This window comes from Perissodus microlepis, chromosome 13 (genome assembly GCF_051167445.1).
Source record: "Perissodus microlepis isolate ML-2025 ecotype Zambia chromosome 13, ASM5116744v1, whole genome shotgun sequence".
In the NCBI taxonomy this organism is placed as follows: Eukaryota; Metazoa; Chordata; class Actinopteri; order Cichliformes; family Cichlidae; genus Perissodus; species Perissodus microlepis.
The window spans coordinates 24,012,088-24,038,836 of NC_140473.1; the positions used below are offsets into that span (position 1 = coordinate 24,012,088).

The 26,749-nt window shown below is 38.5% G+C and overlaps 1 protein-coding gene across 3 annotated transcripts in view; it reads left to right on the forward strand.

Annotated features, from left to right (window-relative positions):
• slc8a1b (solute carrier family 8 member 1b) overlaps positions 1–26,749 on the forward strand; it is a 138,427-nt gene that overhangs the window by 62,684 nt on the left and 48,994 nt on the right. Inside the window, exon 5 of one of the 3 annotated variants that reach the window (XM_084948197.1) lies at positions 26,088–26,197. In XM_084948197.1, the coding sequence (XP_084804323.1) occupies positions 26,088–26,197 (110 nt within the window). Of the gene's footprint in view, positions 1–25,659; positions 25,779–26,087; positions 26,198–26,749 lie in introns of all 3 variants that reach the window. The other 2 variants (XM_084948196.1, XM_084948198.1) reach the window with 2 other exon arrangements.

The following is a 26,749-nucleotide window of genomic DNA, read 5'->3' on the forward strand; positions in this document are numbered from 1 at the left end:
GAGAAAACATATAATGGCAGGAAGAGATAAATGGGGGAGTGTGTGTGCGCGCGGGGGGGGGGGGGGGGGGGGGAGAGAGAGAAGGTCAAATGGGGAATCCCTTACTAAATTACATAAAAAAATAAGCTATGTGCAAAACGTATTTTTCTCTCTTACTTTCTTTCTTTCTATTCGTGTGTGTGTGTGTGTGTGTGTAATCATAACATGTTAAACGCTTCCATATGACACACACACACAGAGAGCACAGAGGGGGTGAAAACTTTCCATGTTTAGCTTTAACATGACAGATGTTGACTGTTACTGTGGCACTGTAGCCTACTGTGTTCCTTCACACACAGGCACAGATGCAGAGAGCTATTTTTAACCTTTTTATGACTTTGCAAACAAAAAGTGTAAAAGGACACATGCACAGACACACACAGTCATTTACAGATGGAAAATTTGTAATGACACATTTACACACAAACACACATATCTAAACAGAGGTATTTCTTAGTGGTAATTTTTCTAGTGGTGCTCTTCTCACTGATGACCTACCCTGACCTAGCAGACTTGCCTCCTTTTCTGTTTATGAAATCACTTTAAAAAGGCTGCTATTTGCCTGTCAGTGCAAATAATTAATTCCAATAAGTCCAATAACATGTGCACTGTCACATTTGTCAGATGTATCCTAACAGCAGCCATCACAATTTTTGTTACTAAATATAAAAAACAATTTCTCACACAGTGAACGTGCTGACACATTAAATGTATATAGATAGAAAACTGTGCACCAACTTTTCAGCATGATGAAGATTTGTGTCACACACTGATAAAGAAATCAAACAGCTTGTGTACTAAAGTAAGCTTGTTGAAGCTCTGCAGCAGCAGCATGCTTTACTGATGTTGCCTCAGAAGCTGCTCTCCATGGAAAACCTGTGCTGGATCTGCTGCGACAGATTGGGGTTAACACTTTCAGATTCTTGGAACCAAAAAATGCTGAATGATATTAAAAGAAACAAAAAAACAAAAACTGATGCAGCAGGATTCTAATGTGTATAGAATCAGGCATGAACACAGGACTGTACAAATATTTACTGTAAAGGCACTCACTGCCAGAGCCCCTGCTGGCATAATCACAACAACACTAGGCAGATATGATGGTTTAATATTTTCAAGGATAGCTGATATCAGAAAACAATAAACCCCAACAAGCACGCTAACATAGTTGAAAAACCCACAGCGGAGCCCTAAATTTGAGAGCTAAATCATCTCCACTGCCAGAAACAGCCAGAAGTATTGTTTAATAATTTTATTATTGTATTCTTGATACATGACTCTTGGTGGCATTTTCTGTGGTTGTGGGGGAGTTTTAATGGCGATTACACCCAGCAGCCTCTGTGTGAAGCATCCTCCAACAGGTCCTAGTAATATGGAGCACTAATAACTGCTATGCTGCTGTCCAACTGGCAAATTAAGGGGAAAAAATTCTGATTTATTTGGAGCAGTTTGTTTATATGCTTTTACACTAAAGCAAGCTGCAATGGTAAAACTTTGGGATAAGAAAAATAGCCCAAACATTGGATTTTAAAACTCTAATACCCATTAGGTCCAGCTAATATCTAAATAAAAGCTGTGACTTGACTTTTAAAAATTATACATAAGACGTTTTTGACCTCTAAATCTCAACAGACGCTTGATCTGTGTTTTTTCTCTCTTTGAAATTAATTCTTTTTCTTGACCCCCTGTTCGTATTATGCTTAGTAAACTATCTGCTTTTTTTCTGTCTTTCTCTCACCTCATCTCATATGTCGGATTAGATCACAGACTTTGCGTTGCCTTGACCATCTGTCCCCTGAAACCAGACTCCTTAAGACTTTCAAGCCTTGGACTTTCATAAGCACATTCTTACGCCTTAAAATATAGATTTTCAGTAGTCTGCTGGAAATGTACTTTTTATTTCATTTTTTATTTTTATTTTTTTTCACAGGCCCCCCAAAAAAGATAGCAGTATAGTACATGCCATTATATGAACACCAGTTACTGCTCTGAGGAGGTAAATACATATTTTATTCAATTTAATTATATTTTATTATTATGAATCATAACAACAGTCAACTCAAGGTGCTTTATATTGTTAAGTAAAGACCCTTTTTGTACCTTCTCTTCATTTTTTTTATTAAATGTTTGGAGAAACTAAATCTTCTCTTTTTCTTTTGGAAGCAAATATGACGAGGCGATTTTCTGCCCAGGTATCGACAGTGAACAGTGGCATCGTCCACCAGGCTCAGCTGATTACAGCATCACTGTTATTCAAAAACACACATTTAGCTACAAATTTGTTCTGGATGATTTTTTGCTTCAGTATCGTGAACATGGGCACTGTTTTATAGGTTTAATTTATTATGTCAAAACTGTTCATTTGCATAAGACTATTTTCTAAGCCTGAGTGATAACTGTTAAAACAAAATAGGTGCAACATTTGACAGGATGTCAGTTTATCAGAAGTTTGTCTTTGCTTTGCACTTCAGTTATAGGTTATTTTAAAACTAGACTTCCTATCTTGAAGTGAATGTGGCATACCTGAGCTGATGAAGGCTGATTGATTGTAATAGGTTGTTCATCCTGTTTGGTTTTCATGCTTCCAGCACTGTGATTACTTAATACACATATTAACAGATTACATCAATGGTATGCAATATACATAATGCAGGCTTACTATGTCTTACTGTGTTAAATCAGGATTTAAAAGAGAAAAAATAAGATTTTTTTTAAAAGAAAAAAACTCTTTTTTTCTTTTGATCTATCTTTACATCTCCCTTGCCTGAGGCAACCTCAAGCCTAACTCTGTAAATGTAAGAGAAAGCAGAGGCTATCAGTCTTGCAGTGGTGTAAATACTGGCTTCTGTTTATCAAAGGTCACATCCAGCTGGGTTCATAGTAAAAAAATTTAGACCTCACTGTTTGTGTAACTCCTCTACTTTATTTAGAACTCACCATTAAAACCTCACAGGTTTGAAACTGAACTGTATTAAGCCTTAAGAGATATTAATGTATATTTGAAACAATATTTGCATTTTTATCTACTGGGGGGGTCATTTTTTTACACTAGTAAAAGTAAAAGTCATTTTAATACAAAGAACAGCCCTTGTTGATTTAGAAGACTCGTGGAATCTCAAGGGTATAGCCTTTCTAAGATGATGATTGAATCTGCTCAGAGGAAATTGAACAAATAATATCAGTAGCATACTGCCTGAAGAAATCTAAACAAAAGGCAGTTCCTCATTTGCAATCTAATTTTCGAAATTGTCCCCTACTTTCCCAAATTTACTTGCAGCAGTGTCTATCTATGTGCCAACCTGTAATAGCCTGTAATTGCGCAGGTCCCTACGGAGAGGCAGGCAGCCATCATGGCTCTGAATGACAGTCACTTTGAGAGGCTGGAGAAATCTAATAGGCACTTAGAAACACAAAGCCTTGTGTGTGGATGTGCATGTGTGTGTTTGTGTGTAAATCCCTAAGGTCTTGTATGATCCACTAAGTCCAGCTAGGAGGTCATTGATCCTTCACCAATAAAGCCTCGGCAACCAGGGTCACATAATCTGCAATCAATTGTCAACAGAGAATACAGTGTTTTAGACGGGAGCTGGTCTGAGGTGGCCACTAATGTGCAGTCCTTGAGTTCATACAGCACTTTAAATTCTCTTGATGGATAGCCATATTTAAGGTAGAATTGTGTTCTGCTGCCTCAGTATGAGTATAAATATACATTCACATTTGGCCATTCTGCTTTGAGGACAAGAATGCAGTGCAAGAAAACACAGACCTTTAAGCTTTAAGTTTTAATTTAAAAAGAAAAAAAAGGGAAGAATATATAAAATCATAGAAAAATTTTGATTTTATGAAAAGAATCACAATAGTTAGTGGGGACAGGTTAATTGATTAATCTAAATTGCCCATAGGTGTGAATCTGCGTGAATGTGAGTGCAAATGGTTGTCTCTGTGTGTTAGCCCTGCGACAGACTGGCGACCTGTGCAGGGTGTACCCCGCCTCTCGCCCTATGACAGCTGGGATAGGCTCCAGCACCCCTCCGCGACCCTGGAAAGGATAAGCGGAAGTGAATGGATGGAGGTTCATATAGATGCTTTCATTGAATGTTGCAAATTAATATCTAAGCAATCCACCATCTACCACACTGGGAGAACAGCTGTGGTACAGGGTGTGGCAGTCCCAATAATATAAAGTCTTGTGCAAAGAATAAAGCGTTTCTTGAATGTTCTACTGTCGGTCCACCTTGTTCCATAATATTTATCTGTCAATCAATAACACAATTCCTTTATGCATGTCTTCTTGCCTCTTGTTTCATCTGTGTACATTTATTAACACAGGTTCATGACTCTGCTCCAAAACATCTCAGATTTCTTCTCTGAAACCTCAGCAGTTCTATTCTGAGAGGTGTGCTGACATTGATGCCTTGCTGGATGAACAGAATGCCAATACTATGTGTATGCACATTCATGTTAGTGTAAGTTTTCACTGTATACAATGACTCCAGTCCATTAGAACAAGTTGCAACAGTCGGTTTTTGCTGGTTTCTGTTTAAATCTTTAAGTATATAAAAGCATCACCTGAATACATGGTTGTGGATGTGCCTGAATGTATCTGTAATTTCACAGGCGCAAAGGTTACCCATACTATAAACAGCTCCATCTATATGCTCATGTTCATAAAGGCTGGCTTTATGACTGTGCACCTACTGACCACAGTGCACTGCAGGGTGGACAGTTTGTTCCAAATGTAATTTTCCAGCCAATTAGTAGCATCGTTACATAGTTAATTTCGAAACCCCTCGCAGTGTCTAACTGGTCTGAGAATGGAGATGGATGCTGCTCTTTCTCCCTGCTGGGAATCCACCTGTTCATTTCAACCTACACACTATATGAAAGCAGACTGCTTGTGCTTCTCTGTGTCCTGGCTCTTCCCCCCCCCCCAGTGTCATATGTGCTGTGTGAAGCAGGCAGGATAGGACCCAAAAATGCAAGACTCACAAGCAAAGCTGAACTTAAAGGCAGTTTTATTGCCGATTCGCAGATAGCGAGAAAACTGGGAAGACCCTAGGCAGGCAGAACACACAGCATTGAAGGAGATTGCAATAAGGAACAGAAGGAAATGCAGATGATAACTAGACACAGGGAATAAGGGCAGAGAAGAAACACCTGGGAAACACAGCTGGACATAATCTAACTGATGAGACAGGGGGAGCAAAACTGAACATGACGCACACACGTGACTATCAGAATAAAACAGGAAGTACGAGAAACACACAATGAGACAGAAGACTAAGACAAACAACTTAACATGGGGAGCCAATAGCTGGAGACAATAGAGAGAGCCAAGGCGCGAGGGACAAAAGAGAGAGAGGGTGAGAGACAAAGAGAGTGACACCAAACTTGACATTCATAAACACACATGATAGACCATGCACCGGAGACGCAGGGGAAGACATAGCAAGGAGAGACTAAGACAGACTGAACGGGAAACAGAACAAAATTAAACAAGAACTAAGAACTAGATACATAAAACTGAACATTAGCATCTCAATAACCTGCAGGAAATGAACAAAAGACTAAGCAAACTAAAAAACCTGGGTCAAAGACCCACTCTGTCAAAAATGTAATGTTCAGATTTCTCATAAACAGCATTGCATAAAAGTGACATTCTGACATTTTTAACACTGAACAATATATCATGTAAATCCTCCATTGCTGGTGTTTTACTTTTTTCGTTGCGTATCCAATCCTGAAGGAAATTTCTGGCTATTGAACTGCTAAATGATTCACTATGATGACCAGTTAGTCACATTGTTTCATCAAAGTTTCTTGTTGTGGAAATTATGGATAACAGCCATAGTACTCAGTAAAACTCTGGAATCAAGTGATTGTCTTTGGTTTTGATGCTGCCTAAACACACTTTTCACATTATATTTCTTACTAAAAACATTTTACCTACTCATAGGTCAGCAAGTTACCTTTAGACTAAAGATGATAGATTCTTTGATGAGACCTGAGGCAGATAACTTTAGAGTATCATGGGGAGCGTTTCTTACATGTGGATCAATGCTAGTATTAATTTGCTGGTCACTGAGCAATCCTCCTGGCTGTGTTTAGAAATCTTTTTTATTTTGCGAAGTGAAATGGGACAGAAAGTGTTTTCTACAGTCATTGGTGGAAAAGAAGAAGAGTTGAATCCAGGAGCAGATGGGGTGATAATTATGAAGTCGCTAATGTAAAAGACCAAAGAGGAAACAATTTATCAGTTGGTTGCACGGGCACCCTCACGTACACACACAACATAAACCCCACAAATTCAGAAATATAGTCCACATAAGCCTTCCTTTGGGGGTATTTGATACACATCCATAAAGAGTAGCTGTCCTCTCTTCAACGTACAGTGTTTCCAGCTGCATATAGAGACCATGCAGCTTTTTGAAACAATCCATGCTCACAAACAAAAAGAAAACGTGTGTACAGTACTTTCAGGTTTATCTGTCTTAGTGTGACATGATCTGAATCAGCATGGATGCTTCTAGGCAAAACAAGCAATAAGCAAAAACAGCAGTGGGTGGTGTGTGTGTGTGTGTACATATGTATGTGTTGTTGTTAGAAAAGTTGCCAAGTCACGAGCTGGTTACCTTCCAGGCAAGGTCAACAACTCTGTATTTCTATCATTGTGCTTTTGTCTGTCTTACACAATAATACGCACACGCACATGCACATTACATAATCACTGTGTACATACATCCTACACATAATCACAGCGACTCAATCTCTTTTTTCTTAGTCTCTTCTTCCAGCACTATTATAAATTATTATATTTTAATTTGTGCAATCTTCAAGCTTAACAAATACAAATAGACAAAATACCATAATTCCATGTAAATAAAACATTAAAGGCAAATCTCAGGATATGTGGCGACTTAAGACACTTAAGGCATATGCACTTGAGCCCTGAACTCAAAGACATTACCCTATGCAGCTGTGTGAGAACGCAAATGTCCAATGCACTTAAATCAGACATTAAAAGGGCCTTCAACCTGTCAGTCTCTTAGTACAAGGCCCATTTAATGCACCAATGTGCACAGATGTGTGAATGGCACAGCTAATACTCCTGTGAATTCAGTGAGTGTGTGGACAACCTGTGTCCTGCCTCCTGCTTGCTCTGCTCAGTCAGTACTTTCCCCAAAACCAAACAGGGTAAATCTAATAGAGAATATGGCTGCAGTGTTTCCTGCTGTGTGCCACGCTGTCAATGTTCCAACTTAATTCCCCAATATTTTCCTTAGTTGTGAGAGGTATACATTTAATAAATAGATTTCTAAAATCTGACTGATTTGAAGCACTTCTTTCAGTCGGGTTTCATATTACAAAGCACCACTGAATACCTTACAGTATATATAAGTCACATTTTAAAATTCTGACAATAAATATTTTTGAAATATGTAAAGGTTCATGTGCCATCTCCAGTGTATTTTGCACATTTGTATGACAGTGAGTACAGTTTGCAGTGGATGTCACTCATACCTTTAGTAGCAAGTAATGGTCCGAGACAGCAGGCCCCGATGACTGGCACTGTGTGGGGGTGAGTGTGACCCCTCTGCCAGGCCGGTGTGATTGACATGTGTCCGGTAACATCAGAAAAGGAAGGATTGCTTTGTCAACATGCACCCGTCACTGTGGCATAACGATGATGTTAGTTAGTCTTGCATGCAAAGTTTTGTGCTTGTTTTGGTGGGAACACTCCCGGGGGAGTCCAACACAAAAGTCAGTAAGAAACTTAGGCAACTATTGTGGAAGTTGTACAAAGTTTTATTTCATTTAAAGAAAAAAAGCAAGTCAAACTGTTTTGTAAACATTACAAACAGTAATGTTATGACAATATAATTAGGAAAACATACAAAATGAAAAAATAAGCATATATAAAAAGTAATTAAAATGTAGACAGAATGCAAAGCAATTAAGCTGGGCTTGGTTCATTACCTAAACATGTTTTAGTTTCCTATTTAGACTCCCAATGAGGGGAAATCTGAAGAAAAGAAAAAAAACATGAATTTAATGAATTTTGGGCTCTCCACCATTTGTTCTTAGAACTGAAGAATCTTCTCAGATGAGAAGTGAAACAACTTTTCAAGATCCTCAGATTACCATGACCTGGATGACTGAGAACCTACACTGGCCTAAAATGGGGTCAGATTAATCCCATCATATAGTTTTTATCATCCGTTTATCCTCAGATTGGTCTTGTACGACTGAATCACAGTTGCATAAGTGCATTTTGAAAAATGTATTGCAATGACATGACTTGTGTCTTACAGCATCCATCCCACTGATGTGCCCTTGAGCAAATAATTTCAGCTTCAGAATGGCAGTCGAATACTCTCACCTTTTCATTGAATTTAATGTAATTTTAGGGTGCGGATTGACTTCAAAAGAATATCAAGCTAACAGTATGGCTATGGTGAAAAATGAAAAGCTGAAACTGAAGTTGATATTTTTATTTGCAAGTTACTTTGGTGGTTTTACATCAGATTCCTTGTGACCTTTACAAATAAGTTTTTGGAGCCGGGACTGATGAAAGTCAATAACGATAATTTTATTTTATTTTCGGATCATTTATCAAAATGCTCTGCCTGCTTAGGAAAGCTCAGCCACTCTAATCAATAGAACTTTCCCCGATCGATACAAGAGCTTAATCTATTAGCTGAGGCAGGTGCAGAGGAATAAACTGGTTGTCAGGACTGACCTTTAGTGATGAGGATAAAGCCCAAGCTCCAAGCTGGAATTCACTTTTATTTTTATTGACCATCTTTGTTCATGGTTTTATGCTGAGCAAGCAGTCTTAACAGAGTGATCTAAGAATAGGAAACAGTCAAATGCACTAGAGTTAGATCTCATGTATACAAATCATGCACACTTAAAGGCCTATATACTTGCTAACACACATATGTGCAATTGTTGGAAACAACAGTCCTTGTCTGGTTAGTTATAACTGTGAAAAAGTGCAATAGTAACAGTCAATCAATATTTAACCTTTGACCTTTGTGAATTTTGAACCCAAAATCACTCTCTGGAGGGGTGTTAATTGTTTAGGTCAGTATATGCAGTATATGTATTGACCACTGAACAAAGATACCACCTGAACTAGTGACTGAACCACCTAAGATATTCAGCATGAATCTTTTCATTTCCATTTGCTTGCTTGGACTTGTTGTCTAACAATCTATAATTTGAAAAAGCCAAGTCATAAAAGATTTCTCACCATGTATGTGTGTGTGTTTTCTTTTATATTGTAAATGTTACATGTGTCCTGAACTACACTGATTCAGGTTGCGTTTCCTCCCCACATGTTTTGTTATATAATTACAAGGACACAGTTTCTTGCCTTTGGAGTACCAGTGCAACGACTTTTTTTAACATTTGTTTAAAATGTTATTATAGCAATATTAAAATGAGTTGTTTGCTAAGCAATAATTAGTCCATGAAAGTTCAAATTTCCTTTGTGCGCATGGATGACTTTGTGTTTTTGTAAAGAACGTGCTGAATAAATTATTCTAATTTTAAATGTCATGTTTGAGAGTCTTGGAACTTAAGACAACAAAAGCATGCATGAAGGAAAATGGTACAAATTATTTTTTTTAATTGGCGTAAACACCTAATATTATTGGAGCAAAGCTTGTAGTGGCAATAAAGTTCCTTTTAAACCCCCTTTTAGTTTCTATGTTTTGTTTACCTATTCTATTCCATTCTATTAATTTATTGTTGTTATTTAGTCATTTTGTAAGCCATCTGTAGCACACTATCTATAGTCTATGTCATGTTTCCGGCAGTGCTACACTCAGTTGAGTCTCAAGGGAAACAACATTGGGAGCTGAGTGGGGTCATCTGCATGTGTGTGTGTGTGTGTGTGTGTGTGTGTGTGTGTGTGTGTGTGTGTGTGGATTGAGTGAGGCAAGCTCTTCCTGTTTGTGTAACAGGTTTAAGCCAAAGGACAGACAGTGGTGAACAGAATGCAAAACATTTCAATTTGGTAAAGAATGCTTGTTTGTTCTAACAATTTATATTTTATAGAGTTTATAGAGTGTATATATGTTGCTATGACGATAGCTTTCTTTGTGGTGTTTTGCATAGGCTTTAATTTTTTCCCTGCTGGACTCCAGGATGCTGATACAATATTAAATGTGCCTGCAATTACTGAATTTTGTTAAAACTGTGTTGGATTCTGATTTTTAAAGGTGAAAAGCAAATAAAAATATTTTCAGCATTTAGGTTTATTCGTGACAAAGGAGGATGAAACCATCTCAATAGCAAGACAAAATGGGGGAAAAAGAAAACTGATGCTAGGATCTTTAATCTTAAATATCCATCTATCTCAAGATAATGACAGCGCCATCCCTCTTTCAGCTCCCTACTCATTTAGTAGGAGGCAAAATAGAAAATTAGATGAGGGGTTTATTTTGTTTAGAGGCGATTGTAATCTGGATTGTGTGTGCAAATATGATTGTCTTCAATTCCATTCTTTCTCTTAGTCCCAGAGAGCCAAACATTAAGTTCATCCTGCAATTATCACTGAGAATTCCAAGCTGATATATGGGTCCAGTTTCATAATTGACCTTTCGTCTGATTTGATTTAATATGAATCAAGTCTCCACTACCGGTAAACTGATCAAGACAATATTTACAATAAGTAATTAGCTAACACAATTATTCTCTTCTCAGTGCCATCTATAGAAATCAGACCAGCAGTTCCTGTTCTTCCCTCTGATATCACCTGTGTTTTTACAGTGTGGAGGAAATAGATGATCTATGTGCACCAAGAACCGGGAAGAGCAGGAACATGAATCAGATTTTGCTCGGCATATTTTAAGCTAAAAAGGGAAGCTGGTGATTTGTGTGGCTGACAGACTGATTTCTTAACTGCTGTGCAGGCTGAGGGCGGTATCTGAAGTTTGTGACCTGGTTTGAAACTTAATGTTATACTTAATCTTAATCAGACAAGCTATGAAAGCAAAAGATGTACGATAGACAGACGTTGATCAACCAGGAGTTGTCCCTTTTCACATCAAGATTTCTATTGTGTGCACATCCTAGATAGCAGAGGTAGGTGATTACCAATAAATTACTAAACGTCTCCTCTCATCTTCTTCATCTCCCTCATGCTCTAAATCTGTCCTCCAGATGAGCAATAGATAAGACTCGTGGTATTTTGCATGGCAGCTTTGGCAGCATGTTAATCATAGTCCAGCATATTGATTCAGTCATGTAGGGCTTATAAAGTGACTTGTTATGAATTCCCAATTAAGTTTAACACCCACTCTTCCTCATGCGCGGATTTTAATGTAACAGGAAACTTTTCATCATAGTTTTTTAAGTTTACTTTCTTGGACTGAAAAGTCTTTACTCTGTTTTTTGTGTCCTAGAAAGTTGTGTACTGTTCCTGGAGAGTGCACACTGAACAGACACAAATATTAATTGTTTTTGCGCAAATTACCTCTCCAAAATTAAACTCCTGTGGCCCAGCGGTCCTTGAGGAGCCATCTTAGCATGCTAAGTTCTGTTCACGTCAGTCACAGTGTTACCATCTTATCTTGTCTGTTTAACAGGCTCCTATCAATTTTTCACTCAGTTTATTTTTCACTTTAATGTTGTTTTTCAAAATATGTTATATCAGCCATGCAGCAGATGACACTCATCGGTTTATAGCTCACTTGATTTACTTTATGATGCCGTTGTAATGCAGGGGAGACTGACATACTTACATCCTTGTCAATCTCATCCTTTTTGTCATTTCTGTTTTATCTTTGGTCAGTACGACTATATTATCATAAGTTGTGTATATGGGTGTGCGTATATGCGTTTGTGTGTGTGTGTGTGTGTGTGTGCTCTCAAAGATTGTATATGGGTCAGCTATCTGTTTATGTCCTGAAGATGAAGCAGTGTGCGTGTGTGCACGCATTTACGCCTGCCTGTTGCCAAGTGCCTGACATGTCTGCTGTATCAGATTGCCACAGTGCTCAAGTCTGTGTGTGTGTCTGTGTGAATGAAAGCAAAATGCACATGCAGTTTCCCAGATACACTTGTGAAGACTAGCTCAAGGTCGAGTGTGTGTCTGCTTTGGTTTTGTGTTATGTTGTTGTTGTTGTTGGTGTGTGTGTGTGTGTGTGTGTGTGTGTGTGTGTGTGTGTGTGTGTGTGTGTGCATGACAACTGCAGTCGGTCAGCTAAGCTTCCACGGCGGAAGAGATACATTTGACCTCATCTGACCACATCAAAGAGCCAAAAACATTCACACAACATTTCTATCAGACTCTTAACAAATTACTGACCTCCGCACTATCTGTTACAGACTAAGATTAGACTCCTGCAGCTCAAACAAGAGTGAAGTGATAACAAGAAGAAAGGTAGACCTACCTTAAAGGCCAAAATATAACATGGAAAAACATTTTTTTTGTTTACTTCTCCTTCAGTAGGAGATGGTTTGCCTTTAAAATGGAATCGCTGTGAGTTTTCTGACCCTGCCTTATGCTTCTTTTGACATTGACAGGTATAGATTACAAATTTACATTGTATTTCATTAGACCTAAAACATCTGAGACCATAATTTCATTAGGAAAGTGTTTATTGATTCAGAATTTTATACAAGTGGACCTCAACCAGGGGTCGCCTCCGGTTGAAGAACAAAGTTGTAAATCCACATTCGTAAATTAAGCTTATTAGTTTGTGGCACATTTTGTGATGAATGATCACTAACAGCATTTCTGTGTAGGCACACTTTGCTATTTACACATTTGTAACATCAATTTTTTACATGCAGTTTGTCCTGTTTTGCATATGTAATTATATTAAAAGTGGAGGAGAAATTTAAACCTGTGCATTTAAATTATTTCTTCTCTGTTTTTAAAAAAAAGAATCAAAGCCACACTTTTTTTTGCCGTTAAATTAAGTTAACTTGACCATTTCCCATCAACACAAGTCAACCATGTTTGGTTAAAAAGGGAAAGAACAGAAACAGAAGGAGCGGAGGAGAGAGGAGAGGCGAGATCTGACTGTAAATTTTCCCTGACTGTCTTCTCTGTGACCTGAAACTCCAGGTTCCATGCTGACAGTTGTATACATTCAAACATGTACACACAACCTTATAAGGAGTTGTTGGATATTTCTACCAACTATTTCCATGCCAGAAAATATTTAAATGTGGGGGCCAAGCCTAGACTCATCAAACTATCTTTTTTTAACTGGTTCGGAAATTAATGTCCACATAATAAAAAATTGACATTTTTTATATCACAATTCCTCTCTCTCTTTCTCTCTCAGTGAATATCATGTCATGCCCCTGGGCATCTCAATGCAATTTTTAGTTATTTAAGAAAAGTTCAGAGTAGAGCTGGGCAACTGCTTTATAAGCTATGCCATGCCTGTTTACATAATTCAACCTATATTATCCCACTGTGTAAATTGGAACTGAAAATTGGCTCCTACTAATTGTTGTTTTTTAATTAAACAGCGGGTTTTAAATCTAGATAGATTCACTCCTGTAATAATAATTAAAAGTGCCAGGAGAGACAAAGCAACAAAGAAGGCAAAAGCAAAATAAAAGCATCACAGTAACAAGTGTAGGAAGCAAAGATATAACACAAAAACAAGAAAGCAGTAAAATAAATGACATTCAAATCAGCGTAGCATCTTTTTTTTTTGAAGTTTATACACTTGGGTCTGTCTTTGCAAGTGTTATCTTGAGGCGTGCCAAAAAAGCAGTTTCAATCGACAAAGAGGGAAACAAAGAAATTGGGAAAAGGGAGGGGGAAGCAGGAAGAGTGAAAGAGTTATTGTCATTGAATCATGCCAATAAAGCTTTCTGAAGTGGACTCAGAAACAGAGAGGTGGTGAAGAGGGGAGGTGAATGGGCCTCTTCACTTCATGCCAGTAAAATTCATTTGAAAATTGGAGTGGAAATGAAAGAGATTTGGAGTCTGCGTGTAAGTGGGAGAAAAAGAGGCAGTTATTGCCAACGTGAATAGTGTGCCACTGCTAAACTTAATAAGATAACAAGAAGAGGTAGGTGAGGAAAAGAAGGAACGAAGAGGTTTTGCAGATCTGTGAAACGAGGGGAAATGTCAACGGGAGGAAAAAGAAAAGAGTTTTTTTTCTCCCTCAGAAGTTTGTAAAGGAAAATGGCACAGGGCAAGCCGTTAACAGAAAGACAGTGAAGCATACTGTGTGGTTTCCAGCCCTGTGAATAGCGCTGCCATTTGCTTTACCCCTGCTGTCTTTTGTGCGGTCAGCCTCAACATCAGCAACCAGTGCATGCTGTTTCCTGGTAGCAAATTAGACCCAAGCATGTACAATGTTTTCTTCAGACAGGAAATGCTAATCAGTGACATTGCTATCAAAATAATTGTTTTTATAATATTGCCATCACGTCCAAAATCTCTACAGGGTAGTAATAAAAGATCATTAAATCAAGGAGGCTTGTTTCATGTAATCATCTTTCAATCAATACTTCATTTCTAATTAAGAGTTTAAAATTCTCTATTAAGAATTATATACTGGGAAAACCTTATTATTGAATTAAATTCAAGGACAACAAGTTAAATTGTGGTGGGCACATGAAAAATAGGATCAGTTGAAGAAAGAAATATTTTGGTAGTAATAAACTTTGTTAAATATAGGATGGAGCTAATTCCACAGACTGTAGATAAAAGATAGGCATAGACACCATACCTGTTTACAGAGCTGCATTTTGAACCAGAAGTGACCATATTTGAATGAGAAGGTGGAATTATCAGCTTTATTTAGTGGACTTAAGGATGATGCATTCATAGACTGTATGGCTGCATCGTCACACACACAGAGATATCTAAGTCTACAAATAAAATATTAGAATTTCAGTGAACAGAACTGGAGAGCAGGCTTCTACTCTAATAGTAATTTAACCATTCTAAAAGCCATATCATTTTTCAGAAAAACTTAAAGCTTTAATATGTAATTTAAATCGGTTTTATAAAGCTGGACTGAAGCGGGAGATTAGCTCTAGAGACCCAAAACTTTTTACAAATTTTTCCAGGCATGTTTATTTCTGTTCTCAAGTTGAGCATTTTCCCATGGGGATTCATTCTCTTTTGGCATATTCATATTGGCTTAATTTTTCAGCCCTGGAGGTTGCTGTTTGGGAACGTTTGCTAGACTAGGTTATGTTTATATGAAGTAGTGGATCCTGCAGTCTCTATACATGCCAATGTCATTCATCTTGTCAAAGCTTACAGGTTCAAACTGATTGTTTCTTCTTTTAAATCACTGTTTCAGGTCTCAGTGCAGTGCAGAATGAGAACAGCAAAATGTTGTCAAGCAGCATAGCAGAGATCAGTTTAACTTTGAACAGCTCAAATTCACTTTTAGATAAATATGCATCACAGATCAGTAAATATATAGGCTTATACTGCCTGTACACCACTTCATAAAATGAGTTTGATTCTTTTGACATAGTGTGTATTGCAGAAATGTGTTATTTGTATCCCAGGGTTGTCACTGCTCTCTTCTAGTCTGCAGAATATTTGTCTGAACTTCCTTCCATACACACACTAAATACATCCCCTAGCTCACTGACTGATCGATTGTGTATCTGAGGATAACGTGAATGGAAACAGAAAGAAAATCAGTAATTCTATGGTAAACATATTTACCATAGCCACGTGTGTCAAACAGGCACAGTGGTGAAATGGAAGGAAATAAGAGTCACATGAATACTGAAGAGTAAAATGTTGCTGTTTGAATACACAAGCTCAAGAGAGAGTGAATCATGAAAGGCATAATTGCGAGAGAGCGAGAAAAGGAGGTGTAATCCTCTACCTATGCACCACAGATGGAATTAGCTTTACCCTTTTATCACTAACAACCTTAAACCATGTTGGACAGCCATTAATATGTAATCACAGAGGAGAATATAAAGCACCTGGTTATACAAACTATATTCTCCTGTGTGATAAATATCTTAAAGGGAGAGCATTTAAAAACAGAGAATGTGTAACACCTGACATCTTCATTGCATATTACATATGCAATGTTTAAATGTGAAGTGACGTCTGATATGTTTTTTTCACTTTTTCCATAAAGATCTGATTGTGATTAGATTCCCTTGTGGCAGCAATGTACATCAATATTAGAAGTCCATATCTTTATGCTGTGAGGGTGTTGTGGTGATGCTTTCTGTCCTTAGAGCGTTTTTTTTATAATGTAAAGGTAGAAGCTGTCTTTGAAAAGGGAAATGCCTGTGATAGCGGTAATGGAGACCGCGGGATCAGGGTTAGAGTTTTGTATGTATAAGGAGATAAAGTGATCAAAACAAGTGAATAAGATAGCTATAGAACTAGCAGATGTATTGAGTTTAATCAGTCTGAACCGCATGAAAATACATAATTTTCCTTGAACTTTCTAAATATTGTAACAATTCTAAAGAGGATAAATTGAAAGTGGGCTTAACCATACCTGTTTTGGAGCCTTCAATTTGTTATTTTTACCTCTTCAGTCTTGTTCTATTGAAACTGGATGTGATGTTGGATCTTATTAGCTAAGCTTAAATTAATCTAAATCCTGGGTTTAAATGCTCCTTTAAAAAATCATTAATTAAAAAATATCCACGGCAAACTTTCAAATATGTTGATCTTGTAGGTAAGAAAGAAACACAGAGGGAGAGGCAGAGGGACCATGAAGTGAAACATGACACCAAAGAAAATGAAACGATCTCTATTCAGTCTTTTGATGAAAACGTTCACTTCATGGTTTTCCCCAGTGAAATCATCAGCCCAGTGTTTTGACACCTGTGTCTTGTTGTGTGAGGAAATAGATAAGGAATGAGATCCCCCACGACAAGTGCTGTTGTGTCAGTGTAGGTGAAGGTTTTCACATCTGACTTAAAAAAAAAAAAAACTATAAAAAATAAAAAAAACTAAACTTTGAATGTACTGAAACTCTGCAAGGCTGTGTCACTCTGGGAGATTGGGAGAGAGCAATGAAAATATAAACTTGTGTTTTCCTGCTGTTTTAAATGAATATGAAGATTTTCAATCGCTAAATATTTTACCTATTCCATCATCTTCAGATTACACCGATGCACCATATCAGTTCCCTTGAACATTCTTTAATAAAGCCTCCACAGATATAATGCATTGCAGCTAGAATATGATGCAAGAATGTTTCTTAGCCTTTGGCTGGATCATTGCATTTTACACCTTTTAGACCTCCCCTTTTTTACATTTTTGCATTGCTTTTTCAAGCTAGCGTACCATTTCAGTTAGCAATATACATCTGCTCAAACTGACATACTGTGTATGTTGCTATAAGTTGTTCATAATAATACAATTATGTTACAAATTAGACTTGAAGTTAGAACATGAGAGGTGTAAATAAATGTTACAACATTTTTAAAAAGCCTATGATAGATTTGAGACTCAGAGCACAAGCTTGCTAACTATGGGCTAAACAAATGCTCCTTGTACTGCAGGCAGTCTACAATTACATCAAGGCCCAGTTGGTTGAAGGGAGATGTTTTCACTGCCGCAACTGTGGCTTGTGGCTGCAGAGGCTCTTCAGTCCACTTGACTCTGCGTCACTCTCCATCAGTGCTGATCCCAGCATGCAGCTTAAAGCTCATAAAGCCCTGGAAACGATGGAGCACTGCAGCCCGTTTGGCCGCATCAGCTGATTAGCATTCATATCCTCTCCTGCTCTTTTTCTGCTTCCATCTAACTCACTCACACACACACGCACATACACACATACACATGCTGTGTGGCTGTCTCTGTATCCTATCTCATTATGTATGGTTTGTTCCTAGATACTTAGCATGATGTATGCCCTATATTTACATTTTACTGTTCTGTGGCCTACCCATCTGTCACTCCTTCTCCTATGCTTCACTTTAACTATTTTATCAGTCTAATTGCATTTATAATTTGCAGTTTGTGTGTATGTGTATGTGCATGTGAGTGCGTTTAGTACTTTGCTGAACTCAGCATCTTAAAGTAATCTCTTACTTAATTATGACTGGAATGGTTAAAGGTAACATTAGTTAGTTTCTCCATATCGTTCCCATTTTCTCACTTTCTTTCGCTCTCTCTCTCTCTTTCTCTGTCTTCTTCTCTATCTGGTCTCAGAAAAAAAAAAACACCTATCGAAAAGTAAAGAAATAGTTGGATATAGGTGACACACATGCGCACACACCCAGACACCGTTTCATTTCCATTAGTGTAGTGGGCAGTATCTTTAAATGCTCTCATTTCTGGGAAATTCTTACGCTAGAGCTGTCGTTACCCATAACTGTAAGGGTTTACATTATGTAAAGGGAAGCACGTTGCAAAACGCAAACAGATTTCCATCCCAGTAAGATTAATAAATATACACACATATAAACACACTAGTACGTACATGTTTTTTTTAATCAGATGTAAGCTCTTTAAAAACATTTCCTCTGAGAATCTGTGTGTGTGTGTGTGTGTGTGTGTGTGTGTGTGTGTGTGTGTGTGTGTGTATCAGGGAGTCCCGTGGATTTTCCCAGCTCCTTATTTGGCCAGCAAGATATACTGCAGATAGGAATGAAGGGGGAGTGAGATAGCCAAACAGAGTGTGGAGAGAAATAGAGAGAAGATAGGGAAACTCCCAGTGATGATAGAAAGTAGCTTAAATGACACAAGGGGAGGAGGGTCTGATGCAAATACAAACATACGCACACACACACACACACACACACCTACACAGTTCTAGCTGACTCTGGAAGATGTAAAGGTTTTCAAAGGAATGATAAACTTTTTGATAAACTCTTCCTCTAAGCATTTGAGGGATTGGCTATAACCAACCAGCCAGTCATACTCAAGCCAGGATTTTTTTTTCTTTGTATGTCACAACTCTCATCTAGAATTACAACCACTTATTTTCAGAAGACCACACTGAGAAACAGGCTAAACGTGCAGATTACATCTGTGACCTGCAGGCTAACAGTATATACATGGCACAACTGTGTAATCAAAAGCATCAGTGAACACGTTAAATGAGAGGCTCTTTTTCTTAGCCAGTAATAAATAACATTAAAACAAAAACGTCATATAGTCAGATGGGCAGATAGGCAGTCAGATGAACTGGAAACCCTATAGTCCACAAGGAACTAATTGCAACCTTATCGCAGGTGTGTTTGTGTAACCTTTTTTGTATCCATTAGCCTCTATGCACTCTGGATTACACGTATTAGTGAGCAGAGTGGGTCTTATTAGAGAAGGCATGGCTGATCGCTGTCAGCTTATTGTTGTAGTTTCCCACAGAGGCCAGCACCATTATCAGCTTTGTCTTATAAAAACACTGCATGCAGACGGTACACACCAACACAGACCTCCTTTCTTGTGTAAAGTGGCACCACCAATACTCTTCCTTATAAAATGACTGCCAAATTCTAATTTATGCAAGTGCAGACATCAATATATACACTTGTTCTCTGTATGTTACATAATGACTCTTAATGCAAAAGTGAAATTAGCTCAAACTAAAATAAATGCACACACACACATACAAGCTGACACACAGATACATATCATGTACACTTATACACACACACAAACACACACACTTGCCTCTTTTGTTTAGTCTGTGACCAAAGTCCACCCACCAGCAATCTGTTCCACACAAACAAACCAGTTCACAGTCTCAAAAGCTAGTTCTTTACACACAAGCACATGCACACGCACACAACACACTCAACTCCTACTTTTCCAAACTCACTTTTAAACAGTTTGGGCAAAAGATAGGCAGCCAAACCTGCACACAAACAAACACATGTTGGCTGTAAACACTCAGCTATGTCATTTTCTTTAAAAGCACTTGAAGTGATTAAGGTTTTAATCACAACTTTCGACACAAACAGAGATAAACATGCGGGCTTGTTCCATCATGGTGATGTTATTTGGACTTGGTTGTCCTCTGCCCTCCTTTTTCCAGCTGTCCATTTCACACACACACACACACACACACACACACACACACACACACACACACACACACACACACACACACACACACACACACACACCAACAGAGCAGCAGAACTTTCCCCCTCAAACTTAAAATAAAGCGGTGGTTCCTCAAATTTTCCAATCCAAATACGTCGCTAAGGCAGGTTGCTGAGGAGAAGGGAGTAACCCGAGCTAATGCCTGTTGTGCTCTACGACTTCCTGTGTGGATGTATGGGGGATGTTGATGTGTGAGGCTAGGGAAAATGCTATACTAGTGTCACATACGTGCCCTATAATATAAATATATTTTAGGCTAAACACACATCTGTAACTGGATAGAAAATCAAAAGACCACTGAGCTGCATAGACTTTAAGACATATTTAATTTGTACCCTCATTATGGTGATACAATTAGATGGTGAAAAGTTAAAGCTTAGAGCAATTACTCATATTTGTAAGGCAAAAAAAAAGAGATAGATGTCTCCCTTGTTCTGTTTCCAAAATGGTAACTAAGTGTCTTCTCTACTATTGTCAAACTGTCCAAACTCAATGAGCACCAGAGACTAGAACCTACAAAAGCATTGTGGAAAATGAAACCAAACAGGAGTATCTTGGATCACCACAAAGGAAAAGTGAGGGGAGAATTCTCTTTTGGTACATTGAGGTCACCCAGTCCCAAAGGTATGTGTTTGTAGTTTATGTGACTCAGGTCAGTTGTTTTGGAGCAATTCTTTGTCTGTTTAATTTGTTGTTTTATCTGTTTGGCTATTTCATGATGAGTTCTGATGTTATACCAGCATGGACAGAAATCCTATGTATGAAAGGCTATGAGGTGAAACGTGGAAGGAATAAAGGGGGGAAAGGAGGAGTGGTGGAGTGTTGGAGAAGCAGTGGAGTAGAGATCACAGCTGCTCAGATGTTCCCTTAGTTTATCATACGCTTTAGCAAAGTCAGATGGAGGACGTCTCTGTGGAAATACACAGATGTACACACATTGTATTCCCTGGAGTAATGTGTGTGCCTGAGCTTATCTGCATGTGTGTGTGAATTTTTGTATTCCTGCAGCCGAAATTTAGTGTGCTCATGCATGGGCGTGAAAGTGTGCTAGTGCGATACATTTGTGAATGCTGCCATGCAAGTGTGATACCACCTCTGTCTGAGTGAGTGTGTGCTGTGGTTTCCCTATACCTGTGGGGACTAATATGACTTTGGAAAGGGGAGTGGAGTCTTCTTTTTGACACTTGGCTAATGTTAGTGTTTGGTTAGGTGAAGCTAAAAGACTATAGAGTGCACAACTTCAAAGAGTTTGCACATGTTTATATGAAAACCATAAACTGTATATTTGATATGTGACTGTCACACACCTTTGTTCACATCAGCTTTATTTTATATTATATTGTAAAGGAAGAGGCAAAGAGGCACTAGTTACTACAAACAGTGTAGGCTATCAAAGTCCCTCTCACACATGTGCACACAAATAAGTGTAGTGTGGGAGCCCGTTCTCATCCTCAGGGTGTCAAATACTACAGTTTTGTAAAACCTGCTGGTGTCTCAGAGATTCACACAAGGTTGGTACTTGTCATATATATTGAATGCACCCTTTAGCTACAATCTTTCAAAATGCAGGGTCGATTTTGAACGGGCATACCTTAAACCAAATCATGGTCCCAAACCTAACCAAGTAAGATTTGGTATCTAAACTTGACCAGACAGCAAAGGAAAACAGAGTGCAAAACACTAAGTGGGTCACTTAGTAGCTTGGTAGCCTGGTCATGACTTTAGCCGCTGTTACCCATTCTGCCCTCTGTGTCCTTATGAGGGCTTCTCTACTTTTTCAAACTTCCAGCTCCCGGTGTCCATTATTACCAGCCCCACTGACAAAACTGCAGTTTTTTTTAAACAGCCTGGGAATGACAAAATGTTGAGTGTATGTTAAGTATGTGGCCTTATTCTAAAATGCACTCACTTGTCATGACAAACTCAAAGACACACACACGCGCACACATGCATGCACACACACACACATTATTGGTCTGGAAACAATCTTCTCCACCCCTGTTGGTTACCCAAACATGTTGTCACCATGGCAACCAAACAGCGTGCCGTATAGCCAGGATGATTGGGTAGGAGATGAAGGTGCTGATGATAAATCCACTACATTATTAATCAATTATATCTGCGCTGATGCACTGTCTGGATATGCTTGTTTGTCATGAGTATGTAAAGACATACATAGTGTGTGTGTGCGTGTGCGTGTGTGTGTGCGTGAGTGCGTGTTTGTTTTTCCAGTAAGCTGGTCATCTGTTTGCCAGTTTCAACAGAAAAGTCGTCATTCTCAAAGTTTGCAGAAGAAAAGCCTGAATCCAAAACTTTTCATTTCAGTCTTTAGTATATATTCATATATTCACATATATATTCACGCGAGCTGTCACTAATAGAATGTTTTACAAAGGCACTGACAGATGAGGGTAATAATACAAAACATTTGGCCTGTGCCTGATGCTTTTGTTTTTTAGGGGAAAATGGAGCCCAGATCCCTATTCACATGAGACTGCTGTTGTTCTGGGTCCCTCTGTGATTTGTGTTAATTTCAGAGTTCTGTGCTCTCAATCCTGTGCAAATCTGCCAATATTTAAAAAAAAAGGAAAAAAACATGCTTAAAATATGGGCCACACAAAATTGTTAATTGCTTTCAAAAGGAATTAAAATTACAAAAACTATTATTGGCTCTCAAAGTTGGTTACTCTTGAGTAAAACCTGCCAATAGTGTCAGTCCAGATGGTGTAATTGTAAATTCATAGGAAGTAGAAACAGAATTTATTCACAAGGGGAAAGTAAACATAACCTGTCTCCACTCTATCATTTGGGTGTGGCAAGTGTCTTGTTCAATGGTTCCACCTTGAGGCAGCTGTTCCAGCTGTTGTGCGAATGTTAGCTGGCAGCCTGTGGATGAGATCTTCTCCATCCCAGAGGGTGGAGACTGCTCTCCATCTGCAGTTATAGGACAGTGATAAATGGACTAATCCCTCTAGTGTAATAAGTTAACCTCTGACATTTGCGTGTTGGTGTTCTCAATAGTTTAATGAAATGACTTTCACTGCGTTTGTATATGTAATACAACGATTAACCCCTGGCCTTCCTGTGTATAATTAAATTATTATCAGAGCTGCTGTGTGTATTCAGTCACAAAAGAGGTGTGCTGTGGATGCTAAGGCTGTCAGTCCTGAAAACTATAAGCTAGATAAGTGTGGGGCATTTGTAATTACCAGGTCGTTATCATTTTATCCTGCTATATATTTCTGATCAACTAAATTTAAGAAGTAAATATGAACCTGTTTAGTTTAGTCTTTGGGTCCTTTTTATGTGGAGTTTGCATCTTTTCCCTGTGTTTTGTGTGGGATTTCTCTGGCTACTCCAGGCTTCATGTTAGGTTAACTGGAGAGTCTAAACTGGTGTTAGGTGTGAATGTGCAAGTATCAATGGTTGTCAGTCTCTGTGTGTCAACCATGCAATAGATGGCGACCAGTATGTACCCTGTCTCATCTCCAGTAACACCTGGGATGGGCTTCAGCTCCTCTATCACCCTGAATTGGATAAGTAGAATGAAATGGATGGATAATGATATAATCATATAATAATCATTATGGAAAATGAATACTTTCACTTACACCTCAATCACAAGTCTTTATTACAAAGTAACAAATTCCTCTGCTAACTTACACTTAATTACTGTGTTATTACTGTGTAATCTAACTGCATAAATTCCCCAGCGTTACCTGAATTCAATTTCTTGCCTTTCCAAGTTCAATGACGTGACTCTTCAATACAGCAAGAACACATACTGTATTGTACTGTAGAAATACAGTGTAGTACTGCTATTATTTTTTTCTCTCTCAAAGGCATCATTATTTACTTTAGTCTACTGTAAATAGAATAGCAGTGCAATGCAAAATTTTATAAAATACTAATTCTGTTGTATGGTATTACTCCTTAAGCCCTTTTCTGAATATTTCTTGTTCTGATGTTAAAGACTGACACATGTTTCTATTTGAAAGTTGTTATATGCACTGTCATACACCTTTTACTTTTCACATGGCTGCTCAGTGGTGAGAGAGGGAGGGATTCAAATTCTGCTAACACGGTGTTTGCTGACGATTCCACATTGGTTGCAGGTCTGCGATGAGAGATAACGCTTATATAAGCTCGTGTGTTCATGTTCCCATTTCTCATGCTATAGGGCAGATTTTGAGCTGTCTTTGTTATTGCCTGTAGTGGATTTGGATTAGAATATGGGTTTTGTTCCAGACTGGAAACACAAGATAAACACACTCATAAGCATATGTCCAGAGGCACTCAGTCACACAGCACACAAATGCTACATTCACCGCACCCCACTCTGTAGCACTGTGACCTGGAATATTAGCTGCCATGCCAAATGCGATCAAGGCCAACTCCCACAATAAATACACAGATACACATACTCTCTCCAGAATTGCTGGTATACTTTATTGGTGGAAATCTATTTTCAAAGAAAGAAATCCCTGCCTTGTCTTTGTTCTTCGACAAAACACTGTTAAAATTTGCCGGAAGAATGGTCAGTGTGTTGTTTGTAATTTAGATGGAGACCAACAGTGGAATGAAACTTTGAGAGAGAAAGATGGTTATTTTGCTCGTGCTATTTTAGTCGTGGCGTGTCAGCATGTTTGTTGTTCACACTGTACTAATTTCTAGCCAGTTTCTCTTGTGTTAAATTGCAAGGCACAGCTAATCTTGACCTCATCTTGTTGAAAGCATTAATTGAAGGTGATGAATAATGCTGCAGAGATCTTTCTGTTCTAGTGCCGTAGATATGCCTAATTAAAAAATGTGCTGAATTTCTACACTTTAAATAGAGCTAGAACCACAAATGCTTGTCTGCTATAGCATATGCCTGTAGCATTCTTAATTTTATGTAGGCTGGATATCCCAGCCTTTAACATCAGATACAACACATTTTCATGGAAATTGAATTGTTAAGTTTGCTTAAGTTTCCCACAGTCATCAAGGTTTAAAGGGAATACTTGTGGAAATAAAAAGTGCATTGTCAACATTGCATCCCAAAAGTTGACTGATTGCATTTGACAAATTCATCATCATGTCTCACGACTGCTCACTCACCAAACTGACTAGCAGAGTTGATAAACTCTCCAGCCGCTGCCACAGTTCGTTTAGCCGGTAACATTCAAGATTGTTTTTCTCTATACTGAAGATGCCTGATATCATGGTGGATTGAAAGATTTAACTGAGCTTTGATCAGGCTGGCAGAGTAAAGAGTATATCAGTTTGATCATTCCAGATGGATGTGAGCTGCTCCAATAACATAATAATAAAGATTAGTCTGACATCCAGAGGAAATATGCAAACTTTTGATAGTTTTAAAAGCAAAAGAACAGCCTTCAGATGCGTCCATGTGAAAATATTATGTAACCTGATAACTGGACGTGTATCTGTGGGAAAGTCGAGTACTGCTCTTTTCTGTTTCCTCTTGGTTTTCCAGTTTCCAGCCTGTCCTTTCCTCACTTTTCTGCCTTCTCTTCTTCTCTCCTCCATTTTTCCCCTTCTCCCCCCCCCTCCCTCCTCCCCCTCCTTCTCTTCAGCAAAACCATCAAGGTGAAAATAATTGACGACGAGGAGTATGAGAAGAACAAAACATTCTACATAGAGATTGGGGAGCCTCGCCTGGTGGAGAGCAATGACACCAAAGGTCAGGAAGAGGGTGAGCCTCGTGATCCTGCGAATAGTGAAGCCTTGACCCCAGAGTGTCCGTCGCACTGCAGAGGCCGCATGTTCTTAACACATGGAGGCACACAGGAGGGGATTTATTGTTCTCCTGCTGTTGTGTCCTAAATATGACAGCGAACATGCGGCAGACTGTACGTCATCTCATCAACCACATCCACTACACCTTTGTCTGTGTGCATGTCTGTGTGTGCCTTTTGTGTATATACCTCGCCATGATGTTTGTTTATCATGCATGCATTTACCACCTCCCTCTATGTATGTGTACGTGTGTTGTCCCATACAGGAAGACCATAACCGTTAGGATCTTAGACCGGGAGGAGTACAATAAGCTATCCTCCTTCTACATTCTGCTTGAACCCCCCCAGTGGAGACGAAACAAGAAGGAACAGACAGGTGTGACGACTAATGAGCACTGAGAATGCACTTTCATGAATCCTGATTCAACAGACCATCACCAGAAATAAGTTCCTCATTCATTCTTATAACGCAGTTCTCCTTTGTTACTGTAGTTGCTGAGTGGGCTGTTAATGTTAACTGTTATCTCTGCGCAAAGAATAACTATAGTAATTCCGTGCGATATACTCAATCTGAGCAAGTTTTCAAATGTTCAGAACGTATAATTGACAAAAATTAAAGCTCATTTTTACGCTGTTCTATTACAGTGCTATGTATTGGGAACTGATGGAGTTACTTCCAACTAGAAAAATATAAAGCAGTTGTGGGTGGTGGTGAAAAAGCTCCAGAAACACTAAGTAAAAAATCTGATTTCTGGAGGGAGCATTTGGCTGTCTCTGTTCAGTTTATTTGGCAGTGTTCTTGAAATGTTGGAATTTATTTTATGATTTCTGATTTGCTTTTTCCAACCACCAACCCAAAGCCTAAATATTTAAAATTTACTTTTAAATATGACAAAGAAAAGCGGTAAATTTTAGCATCTGAAACGTT